Here is a 24,960-nt window from a genome sequence, read left to right as displayed (position 1 = left end):
CAAAAATTATAAGACTAAGACTAGGACACAATAATCTCACACATAAACACTTAATTGACAAAAACCTGTCCAACATATGTAACTTTTGCAATAGTCAGACAATTAGTACCCAACACATCCTTGATTCATGCACATTCTTCGATATCTACCGACTGTCACTCCCAGATCCAACACCCTCAAACCTACTCAAAAACCCTTCAACTAAAAACTTAATAACACTAATAAATTATTTAAAGTTTTGTAACCTATACAATAAATTATGAACTTACTATTCCTTCACATCTTTCACTCACGCTAACATGTTCCATCCCACCTAAATTAACTGCACTACTATATATCCTCACATACATATTAGCTTAAGGCCCCAGATGCCATAGCTTTAACTTAATATATTGTTCTATAATTTAGTTATAGCTTCAATATTCTTGTAAATAAATAAATAAAATAATATATATTTATAATATAAGATACCGAATTTTACTATTACTAATAGATTCCACAAAAGAGAACTAAAATTTACATATTTTTCGCATTTAGCTGAAAACTTATTTTTTATTACAATACGACAATTCTGGCTTCACAATAACTGAGAAAGTGTAATAGAAAATAAACATAACTATGTATGTATGTCTATTTATTTATGTATGTATATACGGGAATAGAAGAACATAAACATTAATACGAGACTACTCTGCGCAAGACTTAGTTTCTTATCTCTAAACCATTTTATCAGTTTCAAATTAACATCAAATCAAAAACATGGAAAATATCTATGGCAATATGAAACAGCAAACAGAAAGTTCATAGAGAAATTTTAAATATAAATTCTTTACATATTTTTATCAGTTTGCAGCAGCACAGATTTCTAGCTATTATATGTATGTATGTATGAACGTTTTATATTTATATTTTTGTCTTCTGGCAAATTTAGAATTGTCATTTTCACATTACCATAGACTTTTCACTTAGGTTAGCATTTATTTTTACAGCGTACGCTGTTCGTTTGTTTGTGCATTTGTAGCGGCGGCATCGTCGTTGATGCACATCCATTGATTCTCGTTGTTTTCCTTCCACAGTGTCACTTTATTGTCACCACCAGTAACGGCTAAAATATTTCCGGTCATTGACCAGCTCACACTCCAAACTACATCATCAAAAATATGCAATATGGTCGATGACCATGTTGTTAAGTCAGTGCTATTCCAGATAATCACATGACGATCCTGTGACGCCGAAGCGATTTGTGAACGGGCCAGCCCGATTGATGGCGCCCAAGCTACGTCACGCACCCAGTCAGAGTGTCCCTCAAGCCGATTTTCCTCCACCCAACGATCGGGTTCTTCACGCCATATTTTCACACAATTATCGCAGCCAGCACTGGCAAGACGCTTAACAGCAGTGTTTCGCGTTGAAGCACGTTGGTCGAATGCTGGTTCTGGTACAGTTGAAGAGCACCACGAAATGGCATTACAACCGATGGTATGTGCATTGGAGATTTTCTTGCTATCCCAAACGCCATATTCTATGTTGCATGTTAGTATGGATATCGAACCATCCGAACTGCCACAAGCTAGTATCAAACCATATTCAGCAGGCGCAAAAGCTACCGAATTAACGGAGGAATCGTGATTGTTGTACTCATAGCTGAAATTTGTATTTTTTGTTAGTAAACGTCACTGTGTTATATGTATGTGCGTGTATTTACAATTTTGTCCACTCATTTGAAGCACCCTCTTTCCATACGATAACCTTGCGATCATATGAGCAGGAGGCCAATAGATTACCGAACTTGGGATGTGCCCATGCCACTTGCCACACAGGCCCTTGATGACCCTTGAGGTCAGCAACTAGAATTTGATTTCCGTTCTTCACATCGAACACCTTTACAGATCCGTCCGATGAGCAAGTTGCCAAATGCAAGCCGTAGTAGTCCAGCACAGCATTGTGGATCATATCCTCATGTCCGGTGTCTACCGTGTTGATTAAACTCACCATTTTAATCAAATTTAATGGATACTGTGCGATAGAGGCTTATTAAAATCAACAAGAATTAATTTTTTCTATCGTGCAAGGCGGCTTCTGAGCTAATTCGCGTTTCGTTTGACGTGGAGCTATGTACAATGATGCCGTACTATACAACAAAATTAGACACAAAAACAAAATTTCATAAATCCGTACCAAATTGAGGATCATACAATTTAGGTTAACTAATAAGTGATATATACTAATAAATTGCTATTTTAGCGTTTTATTTATTATTTTACATATAAATTTAGCTTTTCAATTTTTTTTTAGTTTTATTATTTATCGGTTTCATCTGGTACTCAATTTTATCAGCTGACTGTATTTGTTTTTATTCTTGAAAGAATGTAGGCAACCCTTCTTTAACTTCAAACAAATTGCCGCCAAATAAGCTTCACTAGCAATAAGTTTTCCGCAAGTTCTGCAAATCCGTAGGAAATACAAAGTTTTGCAAAAATTTCTAAACACATAATGGAGGAAGGAGGTGGTAGTAGACCAAAAGTGCTTCAAAATACAGGCAAATTTACGTCGGATACACGCGCTGAAGGGTATGTGTTTAACAGAATATAAATCTAATTCGACAAAATTGTATTTGTTGCACTGCACACAGCGATGACTTCTTCAACGAGGCTGGATACCGACAGTCGCGTGAAAACGACAAAATCGACTCCAAATATGGCTTCGACCGTGTAAAGGATAGCATTGAGCGTACTGGCTACCTCATAAATATGCATTCAGTAGGTTATCCTTCGCAAAGTGTATAATAGCTATTAATATGCATTCTCTTATTTTCTGCAGACAGAGATTTTGGATGAAGATCGCCGTTTAGTTGCTGCTTTAGATTTGTTTTTCATACAAATGGATGGCTCACGCTTCAAATGTACTGTCGCATATAAACCATATCTATTGATACGTCCAGATGAGAAACAGTCACATGAAGTGGCGCGTTTTCTGAGTCGTAAATATTCCGGCCAATTGGCAAATGTAGAACACATTAGTAAAGAGGATCTCGATCTGCCAAATCATTTAGTGGGTAAAAAACAACACTTTCTCAAACTATCATTTCTGAATCAGACCGCTATGACAAAAGTGCGTCGTGAATTAAATGCAGCGGTGAAACGCAATTTGGAACGTGAGAAATCCAATACATTTTATATGCAAATGTTATCGTCCTCGTTAGCTGCATCCAATATTGGTGGTGATGGTGAAGTTAAAAAACAAATGGATTATATGGATCTAATATTAGACATACGTGAGCACGATGTGCCTTATCATGTGCGTGTGTCAATTGACTTGAGCATATTTTGTGGTCAATGGTATAATATACGTTGTCGTAGTGGTGGTCTGGAGTTACCAATCATATCACCACGTCCGGATCTGCTCGAGCGGCCGGAGCCAGTAGTTTTGGCTTTTGATATTGAAACCACAAAATTACCGTTAAAATTTCCAGATGCGCAAACCGATCAGATTATGATGATTTCATATATGATTGATGGTCAAGGCTATCTCATAACAAATCGTGAAATAATTTCAACAGATGTAGATGATTTTGAATATACACCGAAACCAGAATTCGAAGGCAATTTTATTGTGTTCAATGAAAAGAATGAAATGCATTTAATACAGAAATTTTTCGATCACATAATGGAGGTGCGGCCGCACATTGTGGTGACATATAATGGTGACTTCTTCGATTGGCCATTTGTTGAGACGCGTGCTGCTGTCTATGATTTAGATATGAAACAAGAGATTGGTTTTTCCAAACTGAGAGATGGCTTTTATTTGAGTAGACCGGCTATACATATGGATTGTTTATGTTGGGTATGAAATTAATATAATTAAAAAAATAATGTGATTACCTAATGTATTTATTTCTGTAATCTCAGGTAAAACGTGATTCCTATCTTCCCGTTGGTTCACAAGGTCTCAAAGCGGTAGCGAAGGCCAAATTGCGTTACGATCCAGTTGAACTGGACCCCGAAGACATGTGTCGCATGGCTGTCGAACAACCACAAGTTTTGTCTAACTATTCAGTCTCCGATGCGGTAGCCACCTACTATTTGTATATGAAATACGTGCATCCGTTTATCTTCGCTTTGAACACAATTATTCCGATGGAACCAGATGAAATTCTGCGCAAAGGTTCAGGCACATTGTGTGAAACCTTACTTATGGTGCAAGCTTATCACGCGAACATTGTTTACCCCAATAAACAACTCAGTGAGCTAAATAAGTTGTCGAATGAGGGGCATGTATTGGACTCTGAGACATACGTTGGTGGACATGTAGAAGCGCTGGAGTCGGGCGTGTTTCGTGCCGATATACCATGTCGCTTCCGACTCGATCCAAATATGGTCAATAAACTAAAAGATAATGTGACCAAAGTGTTAGTGCATGCCATTGAGGTGGAAGAAGGTGTACCAATAGATAAGGTGACAAATTTAGAGGAAGTGGATAAAGAAATAACACAAGCGTTGCAAGGTAAGTTATTTGAAACTATTTAATGTACCTTAAAGATAATTTTATTATATTTATTGTAAGGTCTCCATGATATCCCCAATCGTCTGGAACAACCTGTCATATACCATTTGGACGTTGGCGCTATGTACCCCAATATTATTTTGACCAATCGGCTGCAACCGTCGGCTATGGTAAGCGAAACTGATTGCGCCGCATGCGATTTTAATAAGGCCGGTGCTAAATGTAAGCGCGTCATGGATTGGTTGTGGCGTGGTGAGATGTTACCGGCGTCCCGAAATGAATTTCAACGCATACAACAACAATTGGAAACTGAGAAGTTTCCACCACTTTTCCCCGGCGGTCCGAACCGTGCATTTCATGAACTCTCGCGCGAAGATCAGGCCGCCTATGAGAAGAAACGTCTCACCGACTACTGTCGAAAGGCTTATAAGAAGACGAAAATCACAAAATTGGAAACGCGCACCTCCACCGTTTGTGAGCAGGAGAACAGTTTTTATGTGGATACAGTGCGTGCCTTTCGCGATCGTCGCTACGAATACAAAGGACTGACCAAAGTGGCGAAAGCAGCTGTCAATGCAGCGTTAGCGTCTGGTGATGCTGCTGAGATTAAAGCGGCAAAAGGCCGAGAAGTGTTGTATGACTCACTGCAATTGGCGCACAAATGTATTCTGAACTCTTTCTACGGTTATGTGATGCGACGTGGCGCGCGTTGGCATTCCATGCCAATGGCTGGCATTGTCTGCTACACGGGTTCGAATATAATCACAAAGGCGCGTGAGATAATCGAACGTGTCGGACGCCCGTTGGAGTTGGACACAGATGGTATTTGGTGTATTCTACCCGGTTCGTTCCCACAAGAGTTTACGATACAAACGACGCATGAAAAGAAAAAGAAATTCAATATCTCGTACCCAAATGCAGTGTTGAACACAATGGTGAAAGAGTATTTCACCAACGACCAATACCATGAATTGGTCAAGCCAGCGCAAGATGGTAAACTGCCAGAGTATCGTATACGTGAAGAGAATTCAATTTTCTTTGAGGTGGACGGTCCCTACTTGGCGATGGTGTTGCCAGCTGCGAAGGAAGAGGGCAAAAAGCTGAAGAAACGTTATGCTGTATTCAATTTCGATGGTTCGCTAGCTGAGTTAAAAGGTTTTGAGGTGAAGCGACGTGGTGAATTGCAGTTAATTAAGAACTTTCAAAGTTCAGTCTTCGAGGCTTTCTTGGCGGGCAACACTTTAGAAGAATGCTATGCTTCAGTAGCCAAAGTAGCTGACTATTGGCTGGATGTGCTTTATAGTCGTGGTTCCAACCTACCGGATTCGGAACTTTTTGATTTGATCGCTGAAAATAAATCGATGTCCAAGAAACTCGAAGATTATGGTGAACAAAAGAGTACTTCCATTTCTACCGCCAAGCGTTTAGCCGAATTCTTGGGCGACCAGATTGTCAAAGATGCTGGGTTAGCTTGCAAATATATCATTTCGAAGAAACCAGAAGGTGCGCCTGTCACGGAACGTGCGATCCCGCTGGCTATTTTCCAATCAGAGCCGAATGTGCGGCGTTATCACTTGCGACGCTGGCTCAAAGACAGCACCATGGGCGATGCGGATATACGTGATGTGCTGGACTGGAACTATTACATTGAACGTTTGGGCGGCACTATACAAAAGATCATCACCATACCCGCAGCGCTGCAGGGACTCTCGAATCCGGTGCCGCGCGTACAACATCCCGATTGGCTGCATAAGAAAATACTCGAGAAGAATGATGTGCTCAAGCAGCGGCGCATAAATGAAATGTTCATGCCGAAAGCGAAAACAGCGCGTGAAATACGCGCCACCAGCGAGGTAGCCGACATGGAGGATTTAGTGGCAAGAAATACAGCAGAAGGTGCGCTCGACGGACGTCCTGTTGTAACAAAACGCAAGCGTGTGAATTCCGGTGAAATCGAGGAGGCGGAAGATGAAGCTAACAAGGCAGCAGCGGCAGCAACTTGGCGTCAAGCGCTTGGCGCGCCGCCACCAATTGGCACAACGCGCGACGAAATAATCGAATGGGTGAAGTTCCAGAAGAAAAAGTGGGCATGGCAGCTAGAGCGTCGACTGCGTGTGCGCCAAGCCAATAAGCGGCCGCGCAACGAACAACAATTGGCGCCACAAATGCCAAGCGGCAGAGATGGCGTAACAGCCACAGGCACAATAGGCGGCTTCTTGCGACGCGCACAACGCGCGCTAATCGATCATGTCTGGCATGTGCTGCAGATAGTGCCAAATGATGATATGGGTCATTTCACGGTGTGGCTGATGATTGGCGATGAACTGCATCGCATCAAGTTGACGGTGCCGCGTATTTTCTATGTAAATCAACGCAGCGTGGCGCCACCCGAAGATGGACAGTTGTGGAAGAAAGTCAACCGTGTGCTACCGCGTGCGCGTCCCGTCTACAATCTCTATCGCTACAGTGTGCCAGAGCAGGTGTTCAAAGATAATTGCCTCGGTATGTTGGCTGATCTGGCAACGCCTGATATTGAGGGGATCTATGAGACCCAGATGTCCTTAGAATTCCGTGCACTCATGGATATGGGTTGTCTCTGTTCGGTGCAGCGTCAGGAGGCACAACGTCTGGCTGCGCTTGCCACCAAGGATTTGGACAGCTTCTCGATTGAACAGCTAGAGCAACGCCTGCAGGGTCACACTTATTTGAAAGACTCTCAACATAAACTACGTAAAATATATCTCTATCAACACAACACACCCACGGCCAAAAAGGAAATATGGGGCCTCTTTCTATTATCCAGCCGAAAGGCGTTGATCTTCGCGCTAGACACAGTGCGCACCAATCAAATGCCAAATATGCGCACACTCTACACCGCCGAACGCTTGGCACTCATCAAAACCATGAAGGATGTGGCGGAAGTAGAGCGTTTGCCACCAGAAGAATTTACATTCGAAGTGCTCATCGAAGTGGATGTGAAACAGATCTATCGTCACATACAACGCGCACTTACCGCATATAAGGATGAGAAACGCGGTCCCTCCATGCTTTACGTGCAGACGGCGACGGAAGCGCGAAAACTCAACTCGGCAATGCCAGTCTTGCTGGACTTCCCGCAGGCGCTCATACACATCACAGACGATGCGTCGCTTTTATCGGGGCTGGATTGGCAACGTCAGGGCTCACGCGCTGTGGTGCGCCACTTTTTGCATCTCAACAATGTGGTCGAGATGATGTTGGATCAGTGTCGCTACTTTCAGGTATGTGAACACAATATCAGTTTAACCTAAAACAATTATATCTGGGAAGATATTGAGATTCAAGTTCCCATCTATATATTTTCCTAATTATCATATTCAATACCCCTCAGGTCCCTATCGGTAATATGCCACCTGACACAGTACTCTTCGGCGCAGATCTCTTCTTTGCGCGCATTCTGCAGCGCAATAATTTCGTGCTCTGGTGGTCGACCACTACGCGTCCCGATCTGGGTGGACGTGAGGCCGATGACAGTCGTCTATTAGCTGAATTTGAAGAGAGTATTACGGTCGTACAGAATCGACCGGGTTTTTACAGTGATGTGTGTGTCGAGTTGGCGCTGGATAGCTTGGCTGTCAGCGCCTTACTACAATCGAATCGCATACAAGAGATGGAGGGCGCAAGTTCGGCGGTAACCTTCGATGTGATACCACAAGCTTCGTTGGAGGAAATGATTGGCACCGTGCCCGCGGCAACACTACCCAGCTATGATGAAACGGCGCTGTGCTCCGCCGCTTTTAGAGTGTTGCGACATATGGTGAATGGCTGGTTGCGCGAAGTAGCGCTGAATCAGAATATTTTCGCTGATTTCCAATTGATACACTTCTATCGTTGGGTGCGTTCCTCAAATGCCTTATTGTACGATCCGGCATTACGACGTACTTTGAATAATTTAATGCGTAAAATGTTCTTGCGCATTGTGGCGGAGTTCAAGCGCTTGGGTGCGACAATTATCTACGCCGACTTCAATCGCATCATACTTAATTCGGGCAAAAAGACCGTGGCTGACGCTTTAGGCTATGTGGAGTATGTGGTGCAGAGCTTACGCAATAAGGAACTCTTCCATTCGATACAGTTGTCTTATGAACAATGTTGGAATTTTATGCTGTGGCTTGATCAGGCCAACTATGCAGGCATACGCGGTCAATTGCCGCCGGGTGTAACGAGTGACACTGTTTTATGTAATGTTGATGATGACGATGAAGATGGCGATAAGACAAAGAGCTCCACGCAAACTAAGCGTCGCAGCAATGAGGACGAAGATGAGGATGAGGATGACATTGAAGAGATTGTGCGTCCAGAGGATGTAGACGAGACCGGTACAGCGGATGGTGAAAGCGAGCAACAGCTCTCGCTGGAATTGAATTGGACAATTGGTGAACATCTGCCCGATGAGAATGCATGCCGCGAGAAATTTGAGACGCTGCTCACATTATTTATGCAATCCCTGGCCGAAGGCAAAGATACCAGACAAGCTATCAAGGAAATATCACATCCTGCCTTTGATTTCGTAACTAAACTGCATAAAAATTACGGCAAGGGACGACCAAGTCCCGGTTTAGACTTGACGCGTGCCGTAGTGAAAGCGTTCAGTGTTGACAAGGGCTTGGCCGACGACGTGAATGAGTTGAGACGAAACATGCTCCGACTCGTAGGCATTGGCGAATTCTCCGATCTGGCTGAGTGGAAGGACCCTAGTGATACTTATACCATTGCTGAAGTGATTTGTAAAGCATGTAATCACTGTCGCGATTTGGATCTGTGCAAAGACAAACATCGCGCAATGAAGGATGGCATGTATGTGTATTGAATTATAACCAAATTAATTTGAATCAACGCAAAATATTGTGTTTATAAATAATTGTTTACAAACAAATTTCATTACAGCCCAGTTTGGTTGTGTGCGCAGTGTTTTGTTGCATATGAAAATGAGGAGATCGAAATGCGCATTATCGACGTGGTGCAACGCAAGGTCATGTCCTATGTGCTGCAGGATTTGAGGTGCGCACGCTGCAATGAAATTAAGCGTGAAAATCTCGCGGAGTTTTGTACTTGCGCTGGCGAATTCGTGCCGCTTATAAGTGGCCGCGAAATCAACGGTCTGTTGCGCACCTTCCGACGTGTCGCGGAATATCACAAAATGCAACTGCTGCAGGAGACAGTGGAACAAGTCATTGCAACGTAACGCGGCTACTTTCGAACTTAAACTACTCTTAAAGTACGCTGCACCAACAATCATAAAAGTTTTGTTTGTGTTTTACAATTAGTTTTTTTTTTATTTTCTTCTAGGAGGCGTTATTATTTTAAAGACCATAAAGAAATAAATTGTTTACCGTATTTTAATAAACACGCAAAACTTCTTAATGCAACGTCTGCTGTCGGCCACAAGCGGCATTTGAAAATTGCAACCTAAAGAATATTAAAAATCTAATTGGTTGATGTGATGGGATCGATTTTGACTTCTGGGAACTTGAATTCGGGGAATTTAGTCATATCGACCTTGCCATCACCGCCGTATTGCTTTGCAACGCGCTCCAATTCGTTCTTCAGCTCACGTTCAATTTCAGGAGTGGCGTCAACCAATTTTCCACCACTATATACGGAAAGATCAAAGGTACTGGTTTATTTTCTTGCTCTATATTTGTTTTAAATGATTTAGTGTGCGTACCTGCTGCGCTTCTTGTAATCACGCACTTTGTCCAAGAAGAGCTGTTGGATGGGGTCGGAGACTTTGTTGAACGCTGGTGCCATAATGCCAATGCTACGGCGTGCCTCGGTGCGTAGCACGCGTACAGTGGAAAGTACTGATTGCGACAACATCTGCAATTAATTTTAAAGTTTTTTAGCAAACCAAAAATATATAAATTCACACATAAATAATAGCAGTGTAACCTAAAAGGTTATGTAATGACGTTTATCAATTCGCTTTTAGTTGATTCGTAGTCCATTTTGTTTGTTATTTTGACTGAAGCGTAGTTGAATTAGCACATTATTTGTAGTTTTGCTTAACATTTACCTTGTTTTAAATGTGTGTTAATTAAAATTCTTCACAAATTATATTTGCGATAAGAATATTCCCAATCTGGCTGAAGACAACTGCTGCGGTTGGTGCTGTCAAAATCTTTTTTCGCAAGTTGAATTGTCAAAATTGCGCCTAATTAAAATTGGCTGTAGTTCGAGAGAGTGTGTTCAAGAGATTGACATAGTTTTAAAAACTATTGGTTCATAGATGGCGCTGGCGAATTATTAGTCAAAAAATCATTGATCGACAAAAATTTAATAGATTCCGTTAGTTCCAAGCTTTTCGAAAGTTTATTTTGATTGAACACCTTTGAATCGCCTTCTTCGGGGGAACCAAAGTAATTGATAGTCCTTTCATAGTCTATTCTGAATTCCTAGATTTGATTCCTTTTCTTCAAATCATTTTGAGAAATGCTGCCGACAGTTCTTGACCGGATAAAATCCGAGTTTGGTCCGGTTACACAGACTCGATTCGTGTAAAAAATTCAGACCTTGTATGAACTCCCGCAATTCCTTTCATACGAAGAGACTGAGAAGATTATTAATGACCCTTGGTCGGATTTCAAATAATCGCGTAAGAAAATAGAAGGAAGCAATTTCTATTATTCTGAGAGGTTGGTTTCTATGGATGTACCCACGCAGATATACATAGCTTACAGATTATTATATTCTGCTTTCATACTGGGAGGAGGTAATTTTTGGGGACGTCTAGACGTGATTGATATAAGATAACCAGGAACTTTGAATTTATTATCCATATAAATGGAAGTTCCCTCAAATATTTTATCCTTTGGGTGACTGGAGTAATCGGAACATAGAAATCCAAGTGTCAAAGGAACACCTCTCTGTTCACATAAACATAGAGAATTGTGATTAAAGAGAGTGTGGTATCAATCATTGTTTTGTTGTGAGTTCAGAACCCTTGTGTCCTCATGATAAGAAAGAAGTAAGGACGGTTATGCCATTTTTATCAAGTTGTCATCTTTGCTTATTTGAAATAGACATAAAGATAGGCAATTCCAGCACGAAGGTGTCTATACTGAAGAGTATTTTCTGGGTATTGTTCTTCTGGATTGGGTAATTTATATCTGAGTCTCAACCGTAAACTATTGTAGTGTAGATTCGCCAAGACTTTAATTTCCCATTGCGGTCATCGTCTCGTCAATATCGTCGGAAATTTATAGCAGCCGATTATGCAGTAGCTAGGTATAACAAGTTTGCCAACGCAAAGAGCGCGCAAAGCTCGCAGCACAATTGGAAGTTCATTCATAAAATCCAGCAGCATATATACTTACATATACGGATCCATAGTAAACCAATACCAATGCAATATACACCAACACACGCGCATTTGAAAGGTGCGCCGACGGCTACTGTGGATATTAACTCTCAGAGATGCGACGTTGCCAACCGGCTCTTTTAATGACACGCTGCACTGCGTCGCCGACTCGCCAAAAACAAAAAAAATTCAATATGCATTAGCATTTGTAGTAAGGTAGACGCCTAGCGGTGTTGCCAGCTGCTTCGCAAATGCTGCCACACAGCTATGACAACATTAGCTGCTCAACGCCCGCGCACCTCACCTCAACCGACGGCGAGCCCACTGCACCAACAAACTCATCGAAGTGGGGACAATTTCATAAAAAAAATATATGCAAATTACAAAAACAACATGCGAGGTCTGTAGTGGTGCCATTTATGTGTGAAAGCGCAAAATTCGGGAGAGACAAAGAAGCGAAAATCCAATTTTGTTTTGGTTTTGCAATTGAAAATGAATTCACTTTCTCATGTCGCTGCTCCTTACCGGCGCGCACTAGTCACCTTCTTTTTCTTATTCTTCTGCTTGTGATAAATATATGGTGCGCTTGATGTATGACGTTGACGTCGACGTCGTCGTTGGCTTTGTCGTCAGCGTCGCCGCTGACGTACGCTTGCGCTGTCCCCCGAGTGTATTGGAATGATCGTTTTTTCACTTGTTTTTTGAGTTTTTTTTTTTAATTTGGCTGAAGAGGTCTGCAAGCAACCACATACACACATACACCCATACTTCTGGCTATGCATATGTATGTGTGCGTGTATGTGTTTGTGTGCTTGTGTATGAATTTATTTTTATGAATTAGCGTAAAAAGCACGATTTCGGCGAACGGGTTAACGAAGAGTGGCTGGCGAACGGATTAAGTGATTTGTAGTTGCTATCGTAAATGATGAATGAATTTTCACGAATACATACAAACACATGCATATACGCACATACACATGATTAGTGTATTTGCATAAATATCCATTTTATTTATGCTGCGTCGGCCAGTGAGATAAATATAACAATAAACAAGTAAGAAAAGGCAAAGTTCGGGTGCAACCGAACATTTTATACTCTCGCAATTTATTGCTATAGTTTTATTAAGATAACACACAATTTGACGCATATATTCGGCATAAAGTCCAATAGAATAATGAAAATCATCATAAATAGTATATGAGGGCTGAGGTAATTCCTGAACCGATTTCACTCATTTTTACCACTAAGGTACACTATATACAAGACTATATGCTCACTTAATTTTTCTAAGATATCTTGCATATTAATCGAGGTATGTAAAATAAAGCCTACCGGAAGTTTGATAATGCGAATATAAGGTATATGGGAGCTAGGGGAAGTTATTACCCGATTTTAACCATTTTTAGTACAGAGACACACATTTGATGAAAATTACTGAGAGATTTATCGATATTTTCGGTGAAAAATTACCCTTAGGCACTGGAGTTCTTCTCGTTCGATATCCGGGACATTGAAAAGTTATAGACCGATTTTAACAATTTTTCCACAAGTGATGCCACATCTCAAATACAATATTTGTTTTATTCTGCTGCCTTCATCCTGATGCATATATTATGAAGGAACCAGGTCATGTTATGAACCGATTTTGCCGATCCCAATTTATACCGAATTTCATTAACTTTTGTATCGGGGGTGGGCGTGGTTATTATCCGATTTCAATTATGTTCTCGAAATATGCCCCATCCTATAGTCATCTTTTGTGCCAAATTTTACTTTTATAACTTTATTTATGGCTTAGTTATGGCACTATGTGTTTTTGGTTTTCGCCATTTTTCGGGCGTGTCCGATTTCGCCCATTTTCAATAGCAACCCTCTCACGGTCCCAAGGAACATGTGTACCAAGTTTCGTCAAGATATTTCAATTTTTACTCAATAATTTTACAAATCCATGGTAAGCTGATAGATACATCGAATACACGAACGTCTGCCAATATATTCGATGGGGACTACGGAATAGTAGAGAGCCAATTTGATCCAGTATTGATACAAACTCAACTTCGGTAAAATTAATATTTTCAAACAATATTCAAAATTCAATATTTCATTTATAGACCCTATATTCAATAAAAAAAAAAAACAATCAGAGGGACCTTAATATGTGTATAAAATTTGTTCTCTTTGGGATTTGGGGAAAATGTGGTCCGATTTAGGAATGTTGGCTAAAGAAACGAAATTCATTATATTCGGTAAAAATAAGTTGATTAAATTCAAAATAGTTTTATATGTTAAGTAGTCTTGGGGTCATAAGACTTCATCTATTTTCCATCCTTTTTAGATTACAATAGTCGACTGGGATATTAAATTTCAAACAACATAGACTCACACAAGATGTTCCAACAAGTCTACAAGATCTATGCCGCGAAGCCAAAGGGAATTGAATCCTTCGAATCCGTGTCATTGTGAAAATTGAAGTGTATTCTATGGATGCTCAAACTAATTCAACTAAAATTGGATACAACATTCTCCCGATTATTAAGAAATATGTATTATAGAAGCGTTGAGAAGATCTAATGTTCTGACAATTGCGTCAATCTAAATTTTACAAGAATTTGTTCCTTCATCTACAGTATGTCTCATCTCAAATTCATCGAACTCACCTTTTTTATACGTTTTTAGTCTGCCATCCATCAGTTTAGTTAGAAGAAGCAATTTTTTTCTTATACCCAATGTTCATTTAAGCTCAAATTATGGTTATGATAACGGTTCTTCAATGCATAGAGACCGATTTGTATCTTTGATCTGACAAGGATTTGGGTCGATGTCCTCAGTGCTCGCTTACTACTTACATCTCTGAAATCATAGACTCCTTAACGCAATGTGTTCGATGAAATAATTTGTATAATTTTTAGAACTTGGTACTAAATAAAACCGATCAGCGTCGTTATAGAGTCCGAATTTACTAACCTTGAGCTCTTTGGTGTTAAATCCACTAAGCACCAATATGGTTTTGGGATGGTATTACCCCTAAAGATACAGCCTATCCATTTAGTGATACATTTTTGAGCCGAGCTGACTCGTTTTAGCTACTGTTGGTGCGAATTAGCGAGATATTACGGTCATTAAAAAATACGGTTGTTAAGTCTGTAAACTTTATATGCTTTCTAGTCAATATTTAATTGAAATGGTTAAAAATTAATAAACTGTAATATGTACTATATCTCTATAGAGCACCCTGAGTTCCTATGCTCTCTTCTTGCTTTATTGAGACCGCTGCTATAAGGCATACCCGCAAAATTGTCCAAAAGAGAAATCCATACATCGTCAATAAGCGCTGATATGCCGTTATCACATGAATATACTTTTCTTATCAAATTTACTGTTAGATTAGGCTGTCTATAGACAAACAATTGATATCTATTCAAGTATGTGACTATGAGTGTACAATTTGCACTAAACAAACGCTGTATGTAGTAGCTACCAGTTGGGCCGTGTGGACCCGGTTGTTGGTGTGCATTTACTCAGAATTCTAGATAATCACGCTTGGACTCTCACTTTTCGCTCGGTTATCAGCGACTTCCAGCCGTACGAAATTCAGCGTGGTCTAAAAGTAGAATCTAAACAAACACACACACAGATACATGTGTATATATAACTGTGTGTGAGAGCAAACTGTTGGTGTAGCCAAGTTGTGGAAACAACAACACCGTGAGCAAAGTCGAAGTCAAAGAGCGCACCGAACGAGCGATCGCTGGCAGACATATTTAAATGTATCTGTGTGTGTGCTTGTGTGTGGCAGTGCCGCTTCTGTCGGCAGCGACGTCAGCAGCGCTGTCGCAACAGTGTTTTAGGGATAGGAGAACGCTCTGACAGAACAACAGAGCGTCCGACCGAAATCAGTTGATAGCAACACTCTGCGTGCGGCAAAAGCATATAATTTCTTGAGCGGGCGAAGCGTGAAAAAAATTTAGAAACATTTATATTTTTGTATTTCAACAAGAATTTCAGTGGAAAACGTGCGTGAATTTGTGATTTTGACAAATTTGAAAATTGTGAAAAATCGAAATTTTGAGCGTAAACATTTTGCGTAGAGCGCGATTTGTGTGAATAACGGCAAATGACAAATAATAATATAAATAAATAAATGTGTTTGGCCGTCAAGCGCAAAATAAATATCCATATTTTTTACGTAAGCGCAAAGAAGTGTCAACTTTTATTCAATTAGATATTTTTGGAAAAAAAAAAAACAAAAAAAAAATATTTTTTAAAATAAAAAATAACCTATGACAGTGTTAAGTGCAATAATAAATTAATTAACAGTAAATAATATAAAAATAAAATAATTTTTTTTTTACAAAAACCAAAAATCATAATATTTGACAACCAACGTGTTGGCGGCGGCTCGGCGCTCATATGTTATTGCGGCAAACGTGAAACCTACATGCAACTGCAAATTCAAGCTAGAAACACACATACGGCCTTACTAAATATACTAAATATATTAGTGCATTAACTTATACGACCACCAACAACAACAAGAACAACTGTAAAAACAAAGAAAACTATTGAGACAACGCCGGGCGCAACCGAAAATCCAACGGCCGCTTGCAGACTGTGCCTACTTAACCAAACACACACACACACAGCCGAACACAGAGAGACACTCGGTGCTACAAACCTGCATAGGTTGGCCCGGCTCACAGCTCACTTGCATATCGAACGCCGGCGGCATAAAGCAAGCGACGTCGTTGACAATAACAACACTGCAGCAACAGCAACAACAACAATAAGCAAAAGCCAATAGCTAGCCAAGCAGCTAAACTGATCGATCGATCGCGACGCAACGACCGATAGTCAGTCAGTCAGTCAGTCAACCACGCAGCAGGTACCCACACACACATCTATACATACGCAACCAACTGAAGACTCGTCTACTTGTGTGCGTGTGCGTTGTGGTAATATAAGATTTGTCGGATCTACCTACTTACCAACTTACCAGTAGGTAGTACTGTTGCTGCAACTATTGTAGCGCCCAAAAACCAACTGATCGCGCTGCACAAAAGTAAATATATCAGACCGTACAATAACAACAACAGGCGGCAAGTGTAAGAAATAGCAACAATTTCTTGCACGCACAGTTCATCCAATTTGAGTTTGTGTAGACACAGTACTTTGTTGCAGAAAGAGAGAGAGTTCGTTCGTTCGTTGGAACATGATCCTGGCGCAAGAAAAGTGAACTGCTGAAGCAAAAAATATTGCGAGTCAATAGTGAAACTATTAGATTTAGTGAACGCTGTGTTAAATCCGATCAACAGTTGCGAAAAAGTGCGAATTTTAGAAAATAACGGCAATAAAAGCTTTAAATCAAGTGCAAAACTTAAATCTTTGCTTTAAACGATCAATACGAAAGATCGTTAAAATTCGTAAAAAAAAATAGCGATCTCAGAAAGTGATTTGTGTATATTTTAGCCGAGCTAAAGTGAATAAGATTTTTAGAAAATAAAATTCAATAATATAATTGGAAGCAGTGCCTAGTGATAGAGATAAAGAAGAAGCTTTAAAATTGAAATAATTAAAAAAACTAAAAGTGAAGCTTTAAAAATTAAATGATTTAACAAATTCTAAAATTCTTAAAAAAGTGTAATACACAATAAAAGGTTATGAACCTTGATTTTTATTTGCAAGAAATAAGTGTTTTTCAACAAGAAAGAAAAAGGAAAATAAAATTAATATTTTTTATAAAGTGTGCCAATTGAAAGATCGCGCAAGATCAGTTAAAAATTAAGGAAAAAGTGCATTTTACTAATAATTAAACCTTACATTTGAAACCTTTACATTTTTGAAATACCAAAAAATTAATTTAAACATTTAAATCACCTGATCTCAACTGAAGATCATCGGCGCGTTTGAAAAAAGTGCACAAAAGTATACAGAACTATACAAGTTCCATATATAAAACTATCTGAAAATCATATTGGTGCAATTCATAAGTGAAGCAGATAATATATTATCAATTTACGATCTCATATAAAATAAAAAGCAACATTATACGCTTTTTTTGAGTACGAAAAGTTTTTAAAGTGCATAAGTGCCATTAAACATATAATTTTCAACACAAATATATACAGCATTCAACAAGTCGTACTGTTTTCATCATCTCTCAACGGCTTTAACTTCGGGATCTTTACATTTTCATCGCAGGAGCACGCGTGACCACTTTACTCTGGCAATTTTAGCCAGCTAGATGTGAGTTTAAATAGATTATATTTATTATTATTAGTAAAAGTAAGAAAGTTTGTGAATATTAGGAAATAATTGTTAATATTAAGAGAGGGGCGAATCGAACAAATAACTGGTATAAAATGAGTTTCAAATAGAATACTAATAAAAATAGTAAATAGTGAATATATTGGTAAATCTCTTAGAAATTTTATAGAAAATTAGTGGGAATTCTTTTTCTTTTAATAATGTGTTTCTGTGTCAAAAATGGGTAAAATCGGGTAATTTCTTTCCCTAGCTTCCAAATACCTAATATTAAGTTTTTCACATTCCTTATGAGGTTTATACCTTAAATTGGTTAGTATGTGAGGTATCTTATATCATGATTTGCGTTATTCGAGTGTATTTTATCCAGCATATGTGAGTCAAATTGTGCGTTACTTTAATCAAATAAAAAATTAAAAATTGCGAGAGTATAAAATATTCGGTTATACCCGAACTGAGACTTTCCCTACTTGTTATCTTTAAAACCGTACTAAAAACGAACGATTCAAAGAACAAACAAAATGTTTGAAAAAAATGTGAGTTTTTTGCGGTTTCTTAAAGTAAATTTAACCAATTATATTGTAAATTGCTCAATACGAGTATAAATAGTATATCAACATTCTTGCAACCAGAGTGAAGCTCGTCAAAAAAAGCGGGAATGGAATCCATGAGTTGGAGAATTCTCATAACGTCGCTTGTTTAGATTTAAGACAGCTTATTTAATTTAGTTCTGATTGCTAATGCAAACGAAGTATAATTTGAAGTTAGCTGTGGATTATTGAGATATTGGCTCAAAATAGTTCTTTTTTTATCTACAATTCGGGTACCCACCTACATATGTTAGTCTTGATTTCCAATGTTATCAATTTTTTTTTCTAGTAGAGAGCAAAATGTTATGGTTAGTATCTTAAATAGTGTTGTTAATAACTATTAATCGATAAACTGCTATCGAAATTCGAAAGTAACAAAACCAAAAAAAAAAAAATACTTTTTGGTCTCTAACTGGACAACTGTTGCTTATAGAGAAAATGGGGCAGGACACTGTATTGGTATTTTTAGTATTTAGCATATAATTTTCTAAATTTCCAATAATTTCACAACTAAATATATGCTTTTTCATACGAAGTTTTGGAATAGAGTCATAGAAGCTTCGGCTATTCCTCTAGATCGGTCGTTAAATCTTTCGCAACTGTCAGTTAAATGTTTACACTCCATATTTTCGTAAAAATTTTAAATCAACAGATATGGTTGTGTGAAATAATTTTATAGTAATCGATAAACCGATAATAATTTTTATAGATTAATATTTTAATCGATTAATCAGACCATCAGGGTTAAACTCAATTATATAAAATTTTGACAGCAAATATACTTAGTGTATAAAATCCTAATGAATCCATAAGTAAAGAGCCCTATTTAGATTTTAATAAGCATCTATGTATATCGAATGAGCAGAAATGCAACAGCAACACTGTCAGCTGACAGCAAACCTAACCTTACTTAAAAAACTACAAAAATAAATAAAAATTGAAGTAAAAAGTGACAGTTAAAAAGCAAAGCAAGAACAACAACATATATGCGATCATCGCCAGCATCATATTTCTCAAATTCTGCATCTCTCTGCCATAATTTCAGCCTCTTCAAGTCACGGTGTGTGTTCGGCGAACGCAACGTTCTTGAGCCGCTGAGCAGCAATAGCAACAGGAGTGTTGTGGTAGCATCTGTTAGGGCTCTTATTACACGAAGTTGCACATGTGTGCCCTTTTTTAGTGTTTTTTTAATTTTACTTTTGTTGTTGTATTTATTTTTTATTATTGCATCGTTTTTTTCTACTTTATACCATGTGCATGCACATGTGGTTGTTGTTGTTGCTGTGAAACCACCATGTTGGCACTATCGATTGCTGATCACATATACTTATATTCTATACTTGTTGTATGCGTGTGTGTGTATGTTTATTTGTGTTGGTGTGTTTAGGTGATACTGCTGGCAGTTTGTTGATCGCATCAAGTGCATGCCAGCAGCTGGGAGATATCACCAAAAATCAGCGCCAACAGTTTGGTAGCAGTGATCTTGCTAACTGCGCTGCCACTGCTATTACTACTGCTCTTCCTCCTTGTGCTTCACACTGCACTGTAATAAGTTGTTGTTGTTGTTGTTGTTGATCGAGGCTAGTGACCAAGTGCATTCAAATGTTCGCCCATCATCGTTCAGTAGTAGTTTATAATTGTTTTGTGGCATAACAAAGTGCTGATGTTCGGGTCCAGTTCGCAGTCTTTCTTACATTTAATTCCTGTTACTCGTCTTTTTGTTGTTTCATATTTATCAATTGCTACTACGCGCATTGCAGTGGCGCTTACAACAACGATTATATGTATGTTAGCTATGTTGTAATCATCATTAGCCCTGCCATGATCAGTTGGTCTACAACGCTACGGCCCTTTGTGCTCGTCCCTTTTTGTGGTTTGTTGTGTGTTAAATCGTTTTGTTGAATTAAATTTTTGTTTCCTACACATTTTGGTTTGATTTTGAAATCTCTTTCTAGTTTGTTTTTACAATTTCTGGTTTGCTTATCCACAACACACATGAGCTCCCTCGCGCCCAATCACCGCTTACGCTCGCTTTCCGCTCTGCCATGCATTATTTAATTATACACAGCTGACCCTTGCCTTCGCCGCTCTGCGCTTGATTAGCGACCGGCTAATATACTCGTATTTAGAGTGGAGAAAAAAAACTTTATATCAAATCAGGTTTATGTTTAGCTGCAGTAAAAACTACCTGTGAGACTTGGTTACAGTTCAGATCTTCGGGATATGCATACTTAAGTCATAAATACATACAAATATGCTTGGCTTAGTGTGTGTGTACGGTAGAATCCAATCAAGATAAAGCAACTAATTTAGAGTTGTAATTAATTTGGTTATCCAGAAACAGTTAAGTGCCTACAGGCATAAAGTTAGGTTAGTTGAAGTGGCATGTAAGGCTAACTAGAAAAAGTTGAGAGGAAATGTGTAAAAGGAGTAGCGCTGACTGATAGACAACTTGTTAACCCAAACTAGCATTTAGTTACAAGTTCTGCTTAACCTCACTTCGTAAAATTTGTTTTGATTCATAAATTTGAATCTGAGAAATAAAATGAGCTCTGAGAAGCATATAAATTTGAGTTAGAAATGGTGGAATTTAAAGAAATTTTTATGATAATATATTTCATCTAAGTCCGACTTAAATGCTTCAGGGTATGAAGGGGTTTCATTGTGCATTGCTAGTATAAAACCTGGAGATCTTAGTTTAAACAAGACCCTAAAATCTCTGTATTCAATTTAAGCAAAATTTTTGCGTGATCATGAAAGAAAATTTGGTATTAGATTGTCGGCGTTTGAAAGCACACAAGAAATCATGCATAGTTTTACCTAAATAGGGTGATCTGATCTAAGCATAAATATTTTCAAACAGATCAGCTCACTTTCTTTATCAAAATCCGAAATAGCTTACAAGTTAATCCCTACCCTTGTTTTGTATGCTATTTTTAGTATTGAACTTCGAAACGTTGCCTACATTTAGGGTGATAAGCTTTTAGTAGTAAATAATTTTAACGAAATCCTAAATAGACAGGCTAAGCTATACGATAACGATAAAAATAACCGTTCAATAGCCTAGACGATTCATTGTAAAATTACTTTGGCTTTATCTTTATTAGTTCTTATTATGATGTCTACTTTAATAAAATGTCCTTATCTACCATTCTTCAAGTGTTGAACTGCTAAATTGTTGAGGTAAAGTGGGAATTCTAAACAACACCAGGAGATCTTAAATGATTTGTTGGCGATCCGATCCATAACTCTGTACAACACTAGGCTGGATATTGAATCAAACTAATTGTTTCCGGGAGATTGTGTCATAAGTAAAAAAGTGTATTCTTCGGTTTTAAAAATAACCAAATTTCGAAGTTCGAAAAAAGGACTTTTAAAAAATTATTTTTAATTACAGGTTGCAGCTAATAAAAAATGCAAAATATGGATATAATCTAAATTTTCTTCTGAATTCAATGATATATAAAGCTCTTTCGTCAAGCTTATATAATAGATATTATAAACGGTCCACTAGTTTTTGATATAAACATTTTTTTTTTTTTTTGGAAAATCAAAATTTGATTCTAAATAACACCAAGAGACCTTAAATGATCCGTTGACGATCCGATCCATTACACTGTACAACACTCGGCTGGATATTGAACCAAATTAATTGTTTCCGGGAGGATTGAATCACATGTAAAAAATTGTAATCTTCGATTTTCGAAATAACCAAATTTCGAAGTTCGAAAAAAGGACTTTTAAAAAAATTGTTATTAATTATAGGATAGAGCTAATAAAAAATCCAAAATATGGATGTAATCTAAACTTTCTTCTGCATTCAATGATATATAAAACTCTTTCGTCAAGCTTATATAATACATATTATAAACGGTCCACTAGTTTTCGATATAAACATTTTTTATTTTTTTTTTCGAAAATCAAAATTTAAGTTTTCATTGCATCGAATCTTAATATTTCGAATTTGGAGATTAAGTTCGAAAATTGAAGAATACAATTGGAAAATTAATTTGAACCAATACCCAGGAAAAAAAATCGATTTTGCCGTGTAGTAGAATCATAGATCAGTATAAACTCAAATCGTTTTTTGTCTAAAAACTCGTTCTCATATTTATGAGCTCTTTTAATTACCATTTGCTGAAATTTGACTTTTTATAGCATCTGTCATCCTGTCCATAACATCTGTCAAAATCCTTTTTCCGAACTTCGAATCTAAATATTTCGATTTTGGAGCCTAACTTCGAAAATCGGAGAATATAATTTTTTTTACTTATGACTTAATCTTCTGAAAAAATTTGTTTGTTCCAATACCCACAAAAAAATCGATTTTAATACAATATAGTATAATCATAGATCAGTATAGACTCCAATCGCTTTTTGTCTAAAAACTCGTTCTCATATTTATGAGCTCTTTTAATAACCATTCTCTGAGGGCTACGTATATGTACATTCCTATATTCATGAATATGGTTATAGATACGCAATTATCTAATGGCACGTGTGCTTAATTGTTGTCAATAATATGATTGCTTATCAAACAAAATTATTTTCGACGCGCTTTTTAATTACTCGCAAATATAGATGGGTGTGGGTGCGGGCATATACATAGAAGTCTATATACATTTGCCATTATTAAAAAGGTATCGAATTCGTTTTGGTAATGATGATAGTTCTTTTGGAATATTATACTTGTAACCCAACATTAAAATACAGTTAATTACTGTGAGGCACAGTTTCAGACACAGTTTTGTTTTTAACTTAATTGGAAGTATTCATGGTCTCGAGGACTCCCATATGATGCATGGTTAATTTCTTACTTTGGCACCCAAGCTTTCATTTTATATAAAAAGTAGGCTTCAAAACGTAAAGAATCTTGAACTGTAACTGTTCAAAACTGTTCTCCTTCCCTGCCTTTCGGCTTTAACCCTCTCATTGCAATAGTTTTTCAAGTTTTTTGTAAAACGCATTTTATTTTGAAACAGCTGTGTGGTTTTTGGGTCATGAACGTCTCTAAAATTTTATTATATTCAAATATTCAGTACGAAATGTCGCATAAAAAATTAAATACGTATTTGTTTACTTAATTCAGTTGAACCTATAATTGTTATCACTCTATACATACTATATATGTATGTACTCGTAAACTTATATATTCGTAGAAAACCCAAGCATTCTTAATTTCTAAGCAAAACAAAAAAGCCTCATATTCCAAATGGTATGGTTTGCTGATAATAAAAGCTTATCTAAGTTCTATGAGAACGTACATAGAAAACTGTTTATATGTATGTTTGTACTGTGTTTTTCTTCTAATAATTACAAAATTGATTAAAGCCAAGAATTGTGCATTTAATTTCATACTTGCTCTTAATTTGTATACCCTGAACAGGGTATATTAAGTTTGTCACGAAGTTTGTAACACCCAGAAGGAAGCGTCGGAGGCCTTATAAATTATATATTTAAATGATCAGTATGTTGAACTGAGTCGATTTAGCCATGTCTGTCTGTCTGTATATATACGAACTAGTCCTTCAGTTTTTAAGATATCATTTTGAAATTTTGCACATATTATTTTCTCTTCAAGAAGCTACTCAGTTGTCGGAACTGCCGATATCGGACCACTATATCATATAGCTGCCATACAAACTGAATGATCCGAATCCATGGCTTGTATGGAAAATTTTCGTATTTGACGTGGTATCTTCACGAAAATTGGTGTGAGTTATTGCTCATAGAAATAATTTAATCTCCGAAAAAATTGTTCAGATCGCTTCACTAGAGCATATAGCTGTCATACAAACCGAACGATCGGAATCAATGGCTTGTAGGAAAATTTTCGCATTTGACGTGGTATCTTCACGAAATTTGACATGGATTACTGCTTAAGGTAATAATATAATCTCCGAAGAAATTGTTCACATCGGTTAACTATATAACCTTAATGTTTCTAGCAAACAACCCGGCTAAAAAGAATTAGTAAAATGTTTTCTTTTATTTTACTTACTTTTTCTTACGTCTTTAGATTTGCTTAAACACATAGTTACTAATAGAAATGCACCTGTGAAGGGTATATTAGCTTCGGTACAACCGAAGTTAACGTTTTTTCTTGTTTTCTCTTGTTTCGAAAGATTTGCTTTTGTGAGTTCATGGGATTATTTATATAAAACTTACAGCATCGTATAGTATCTTTAATGAAACTCTGCGCCTTTCTAATAGTATTTCTCGTCTTTGAAAGAATTAGATTCGTTGCTGGTTCCGGGTTGTTCATGA

The 24,960-nt window shown here is 37.8% G+C and overlaps 4 protein-coding genes across 5 annotated transcripts in view; 2 read left to right on the top strand and 2 right to left on the bottom strand.

Annotated features, from left to right (window-relative positions):
• Positions 1-621: 621 nt before the first annotated feature.
• Positions 622-2,131, bottom strand: LOC105215864 (protein SEC13 homolog). The gene is made up of 2 exons (XM_011190034.3): positions 1,706-2,131; positions 622-1,644 (listed from the first exon to the last, which is right to left on the bottom strand). Exons 1-2 carry the CDS (start codon positions 1,993-1,995, stop codon positions 984-986), a joined length of 951 nt encoding a protein of 316 aa, XP_011188336.1. The 5' UTR covers positions 1,996-2,131; the 3' UTR covers positions 622-983.
• Positions 2,132-2,370: 239 nt separating this feature from the next.
• LOC105215865 (DNA polymerase epsilon catalytic subunit 1) lies at positions 2,371-10,040 on the top strand. Its single transcript, XM_011190035.3, has 7 exons — positions 2,371-2,570; positions 2,633-2,759; positions 2,821-3,843; positions 3,909-4,503; positions 4,564-7,763; positions 7,874-9,339; positions 9,430-10,040. The coding sequence occupies exons 1-7, from the start codon at positions 2,494-2,496 to the stop codon at positions 9,725-9,727; spliced, it is 6,786 nt and encodes a 2,261-aa protein (XP_011188337.1). The 5' UTR covers positions 2,371-2,493; the 3' UTR covers positions 9,728-10,040.
• LOC105215866 (ATP synthase-coupling factor 6, mitochondrial) lies at positions 9,787-10,719 on the bottom strand. Its single transcript, XM_011190036.3, has 3 exons — positions 10,559-10,719; positions 10,211-10,362; positions 9,787-10,135 (listed from the first exon to the last, which is right to left on the bottom strand). The coding sequence occupies exons 2-3, from the start codon at positions 10,360-10,362 to the stop codon at positions 9,970-9,972; spliced, it is 318 nt and encodes a 105-aa protein (XP_011188338.1). The 5' UTR covers positions 10,559-10,719; the 3' UTR covers positions 9,787-9,969.
• Positions 10,016-24,960, top strand: part of LOC105219016 (ETS-like protein pointed) — a 200,955-nt gene continuing 186,010 nt past the window's right edge. The window contains exon 1 of one of the 2 annotated variants that reach the window (XM_054225565.1): positions 10,016-10,156. The gene's annotated coding sequence lies outside the window, so the exon portion shown is untranslated. Of the gene's footprint in view, positions 10,157-15,619; positions 18,086-24,960 lie in introns of those variants that run through there. The other variant, XM_054225564.1, reaches the window with a different exon arrangement.

This window comes from Zeugodacus cucurbitae, chromosome 2, assembly GCF_028554725.1.
Source record: "Zeugodacus cucurbitae isolate PBARC_wt_2022May chromosome 2, idZeuCucr1.2, whole genome shotgun sequence".
Classification (NCBI taxonomy): domain Eukaryota; kingdom Metazoa; phylum Arthropoda; class Insecta; order Diptera; family Tephritidae; genus Zeugodacus; species Zeugodacus cucurbitae.
This window is presented reverse-complemented; position numbering and strand designations above follow the sequence as displayed.

Coding starts and splice junctions, on each gene's coding strand:
- LOC105215864 (XM_011190034.3), bottom strand. CDS start 1,995: ATGGTGAGTTTAATCAACACGGTAGACACCGGACATGAGGATATGATC. Junction 1,645..1,705: donor TCAAATGAGTGGACAAAATT/GTAAATACACGC, acceptor TACAAATTTCAG/CTATGAGTACAACAATCACG.
- LOC105215865 (XM_011190035.3), top strand. CDS start 2,494: ATGGAGGAAGGAGGTGGTAGTAGACCAAAAGTGCTTCAAAATACAGGC. Junction 2,571..2,632: donor TCGGATACACGCGCTGAAGG/GTATGTGTTTAA, acceptor CACTGCACACAG/CGATGACTTCTTCAACGAGG. Junction 7,764..7,873: donor ATCAGTGTCGCTACTTTCAG/GTATGTGAACAC, acceptor AATACCCCTCAG/GTCCCTATCGGTAATATGCC.
- LOC105215866 (XM_011190036.3), bottom strand. CDS start 10,362: ATGTTGTCGCAATCAGTACTTTCCACTGTACGCGTGCTACGCACCGAG. Junction 10,136..10,210: donor GATTACAAGAAGCGCAGCAG/GTACGCACACTA, acceptor TTCCGTATATAG/TGGTGGAAAATTGGTTGACG.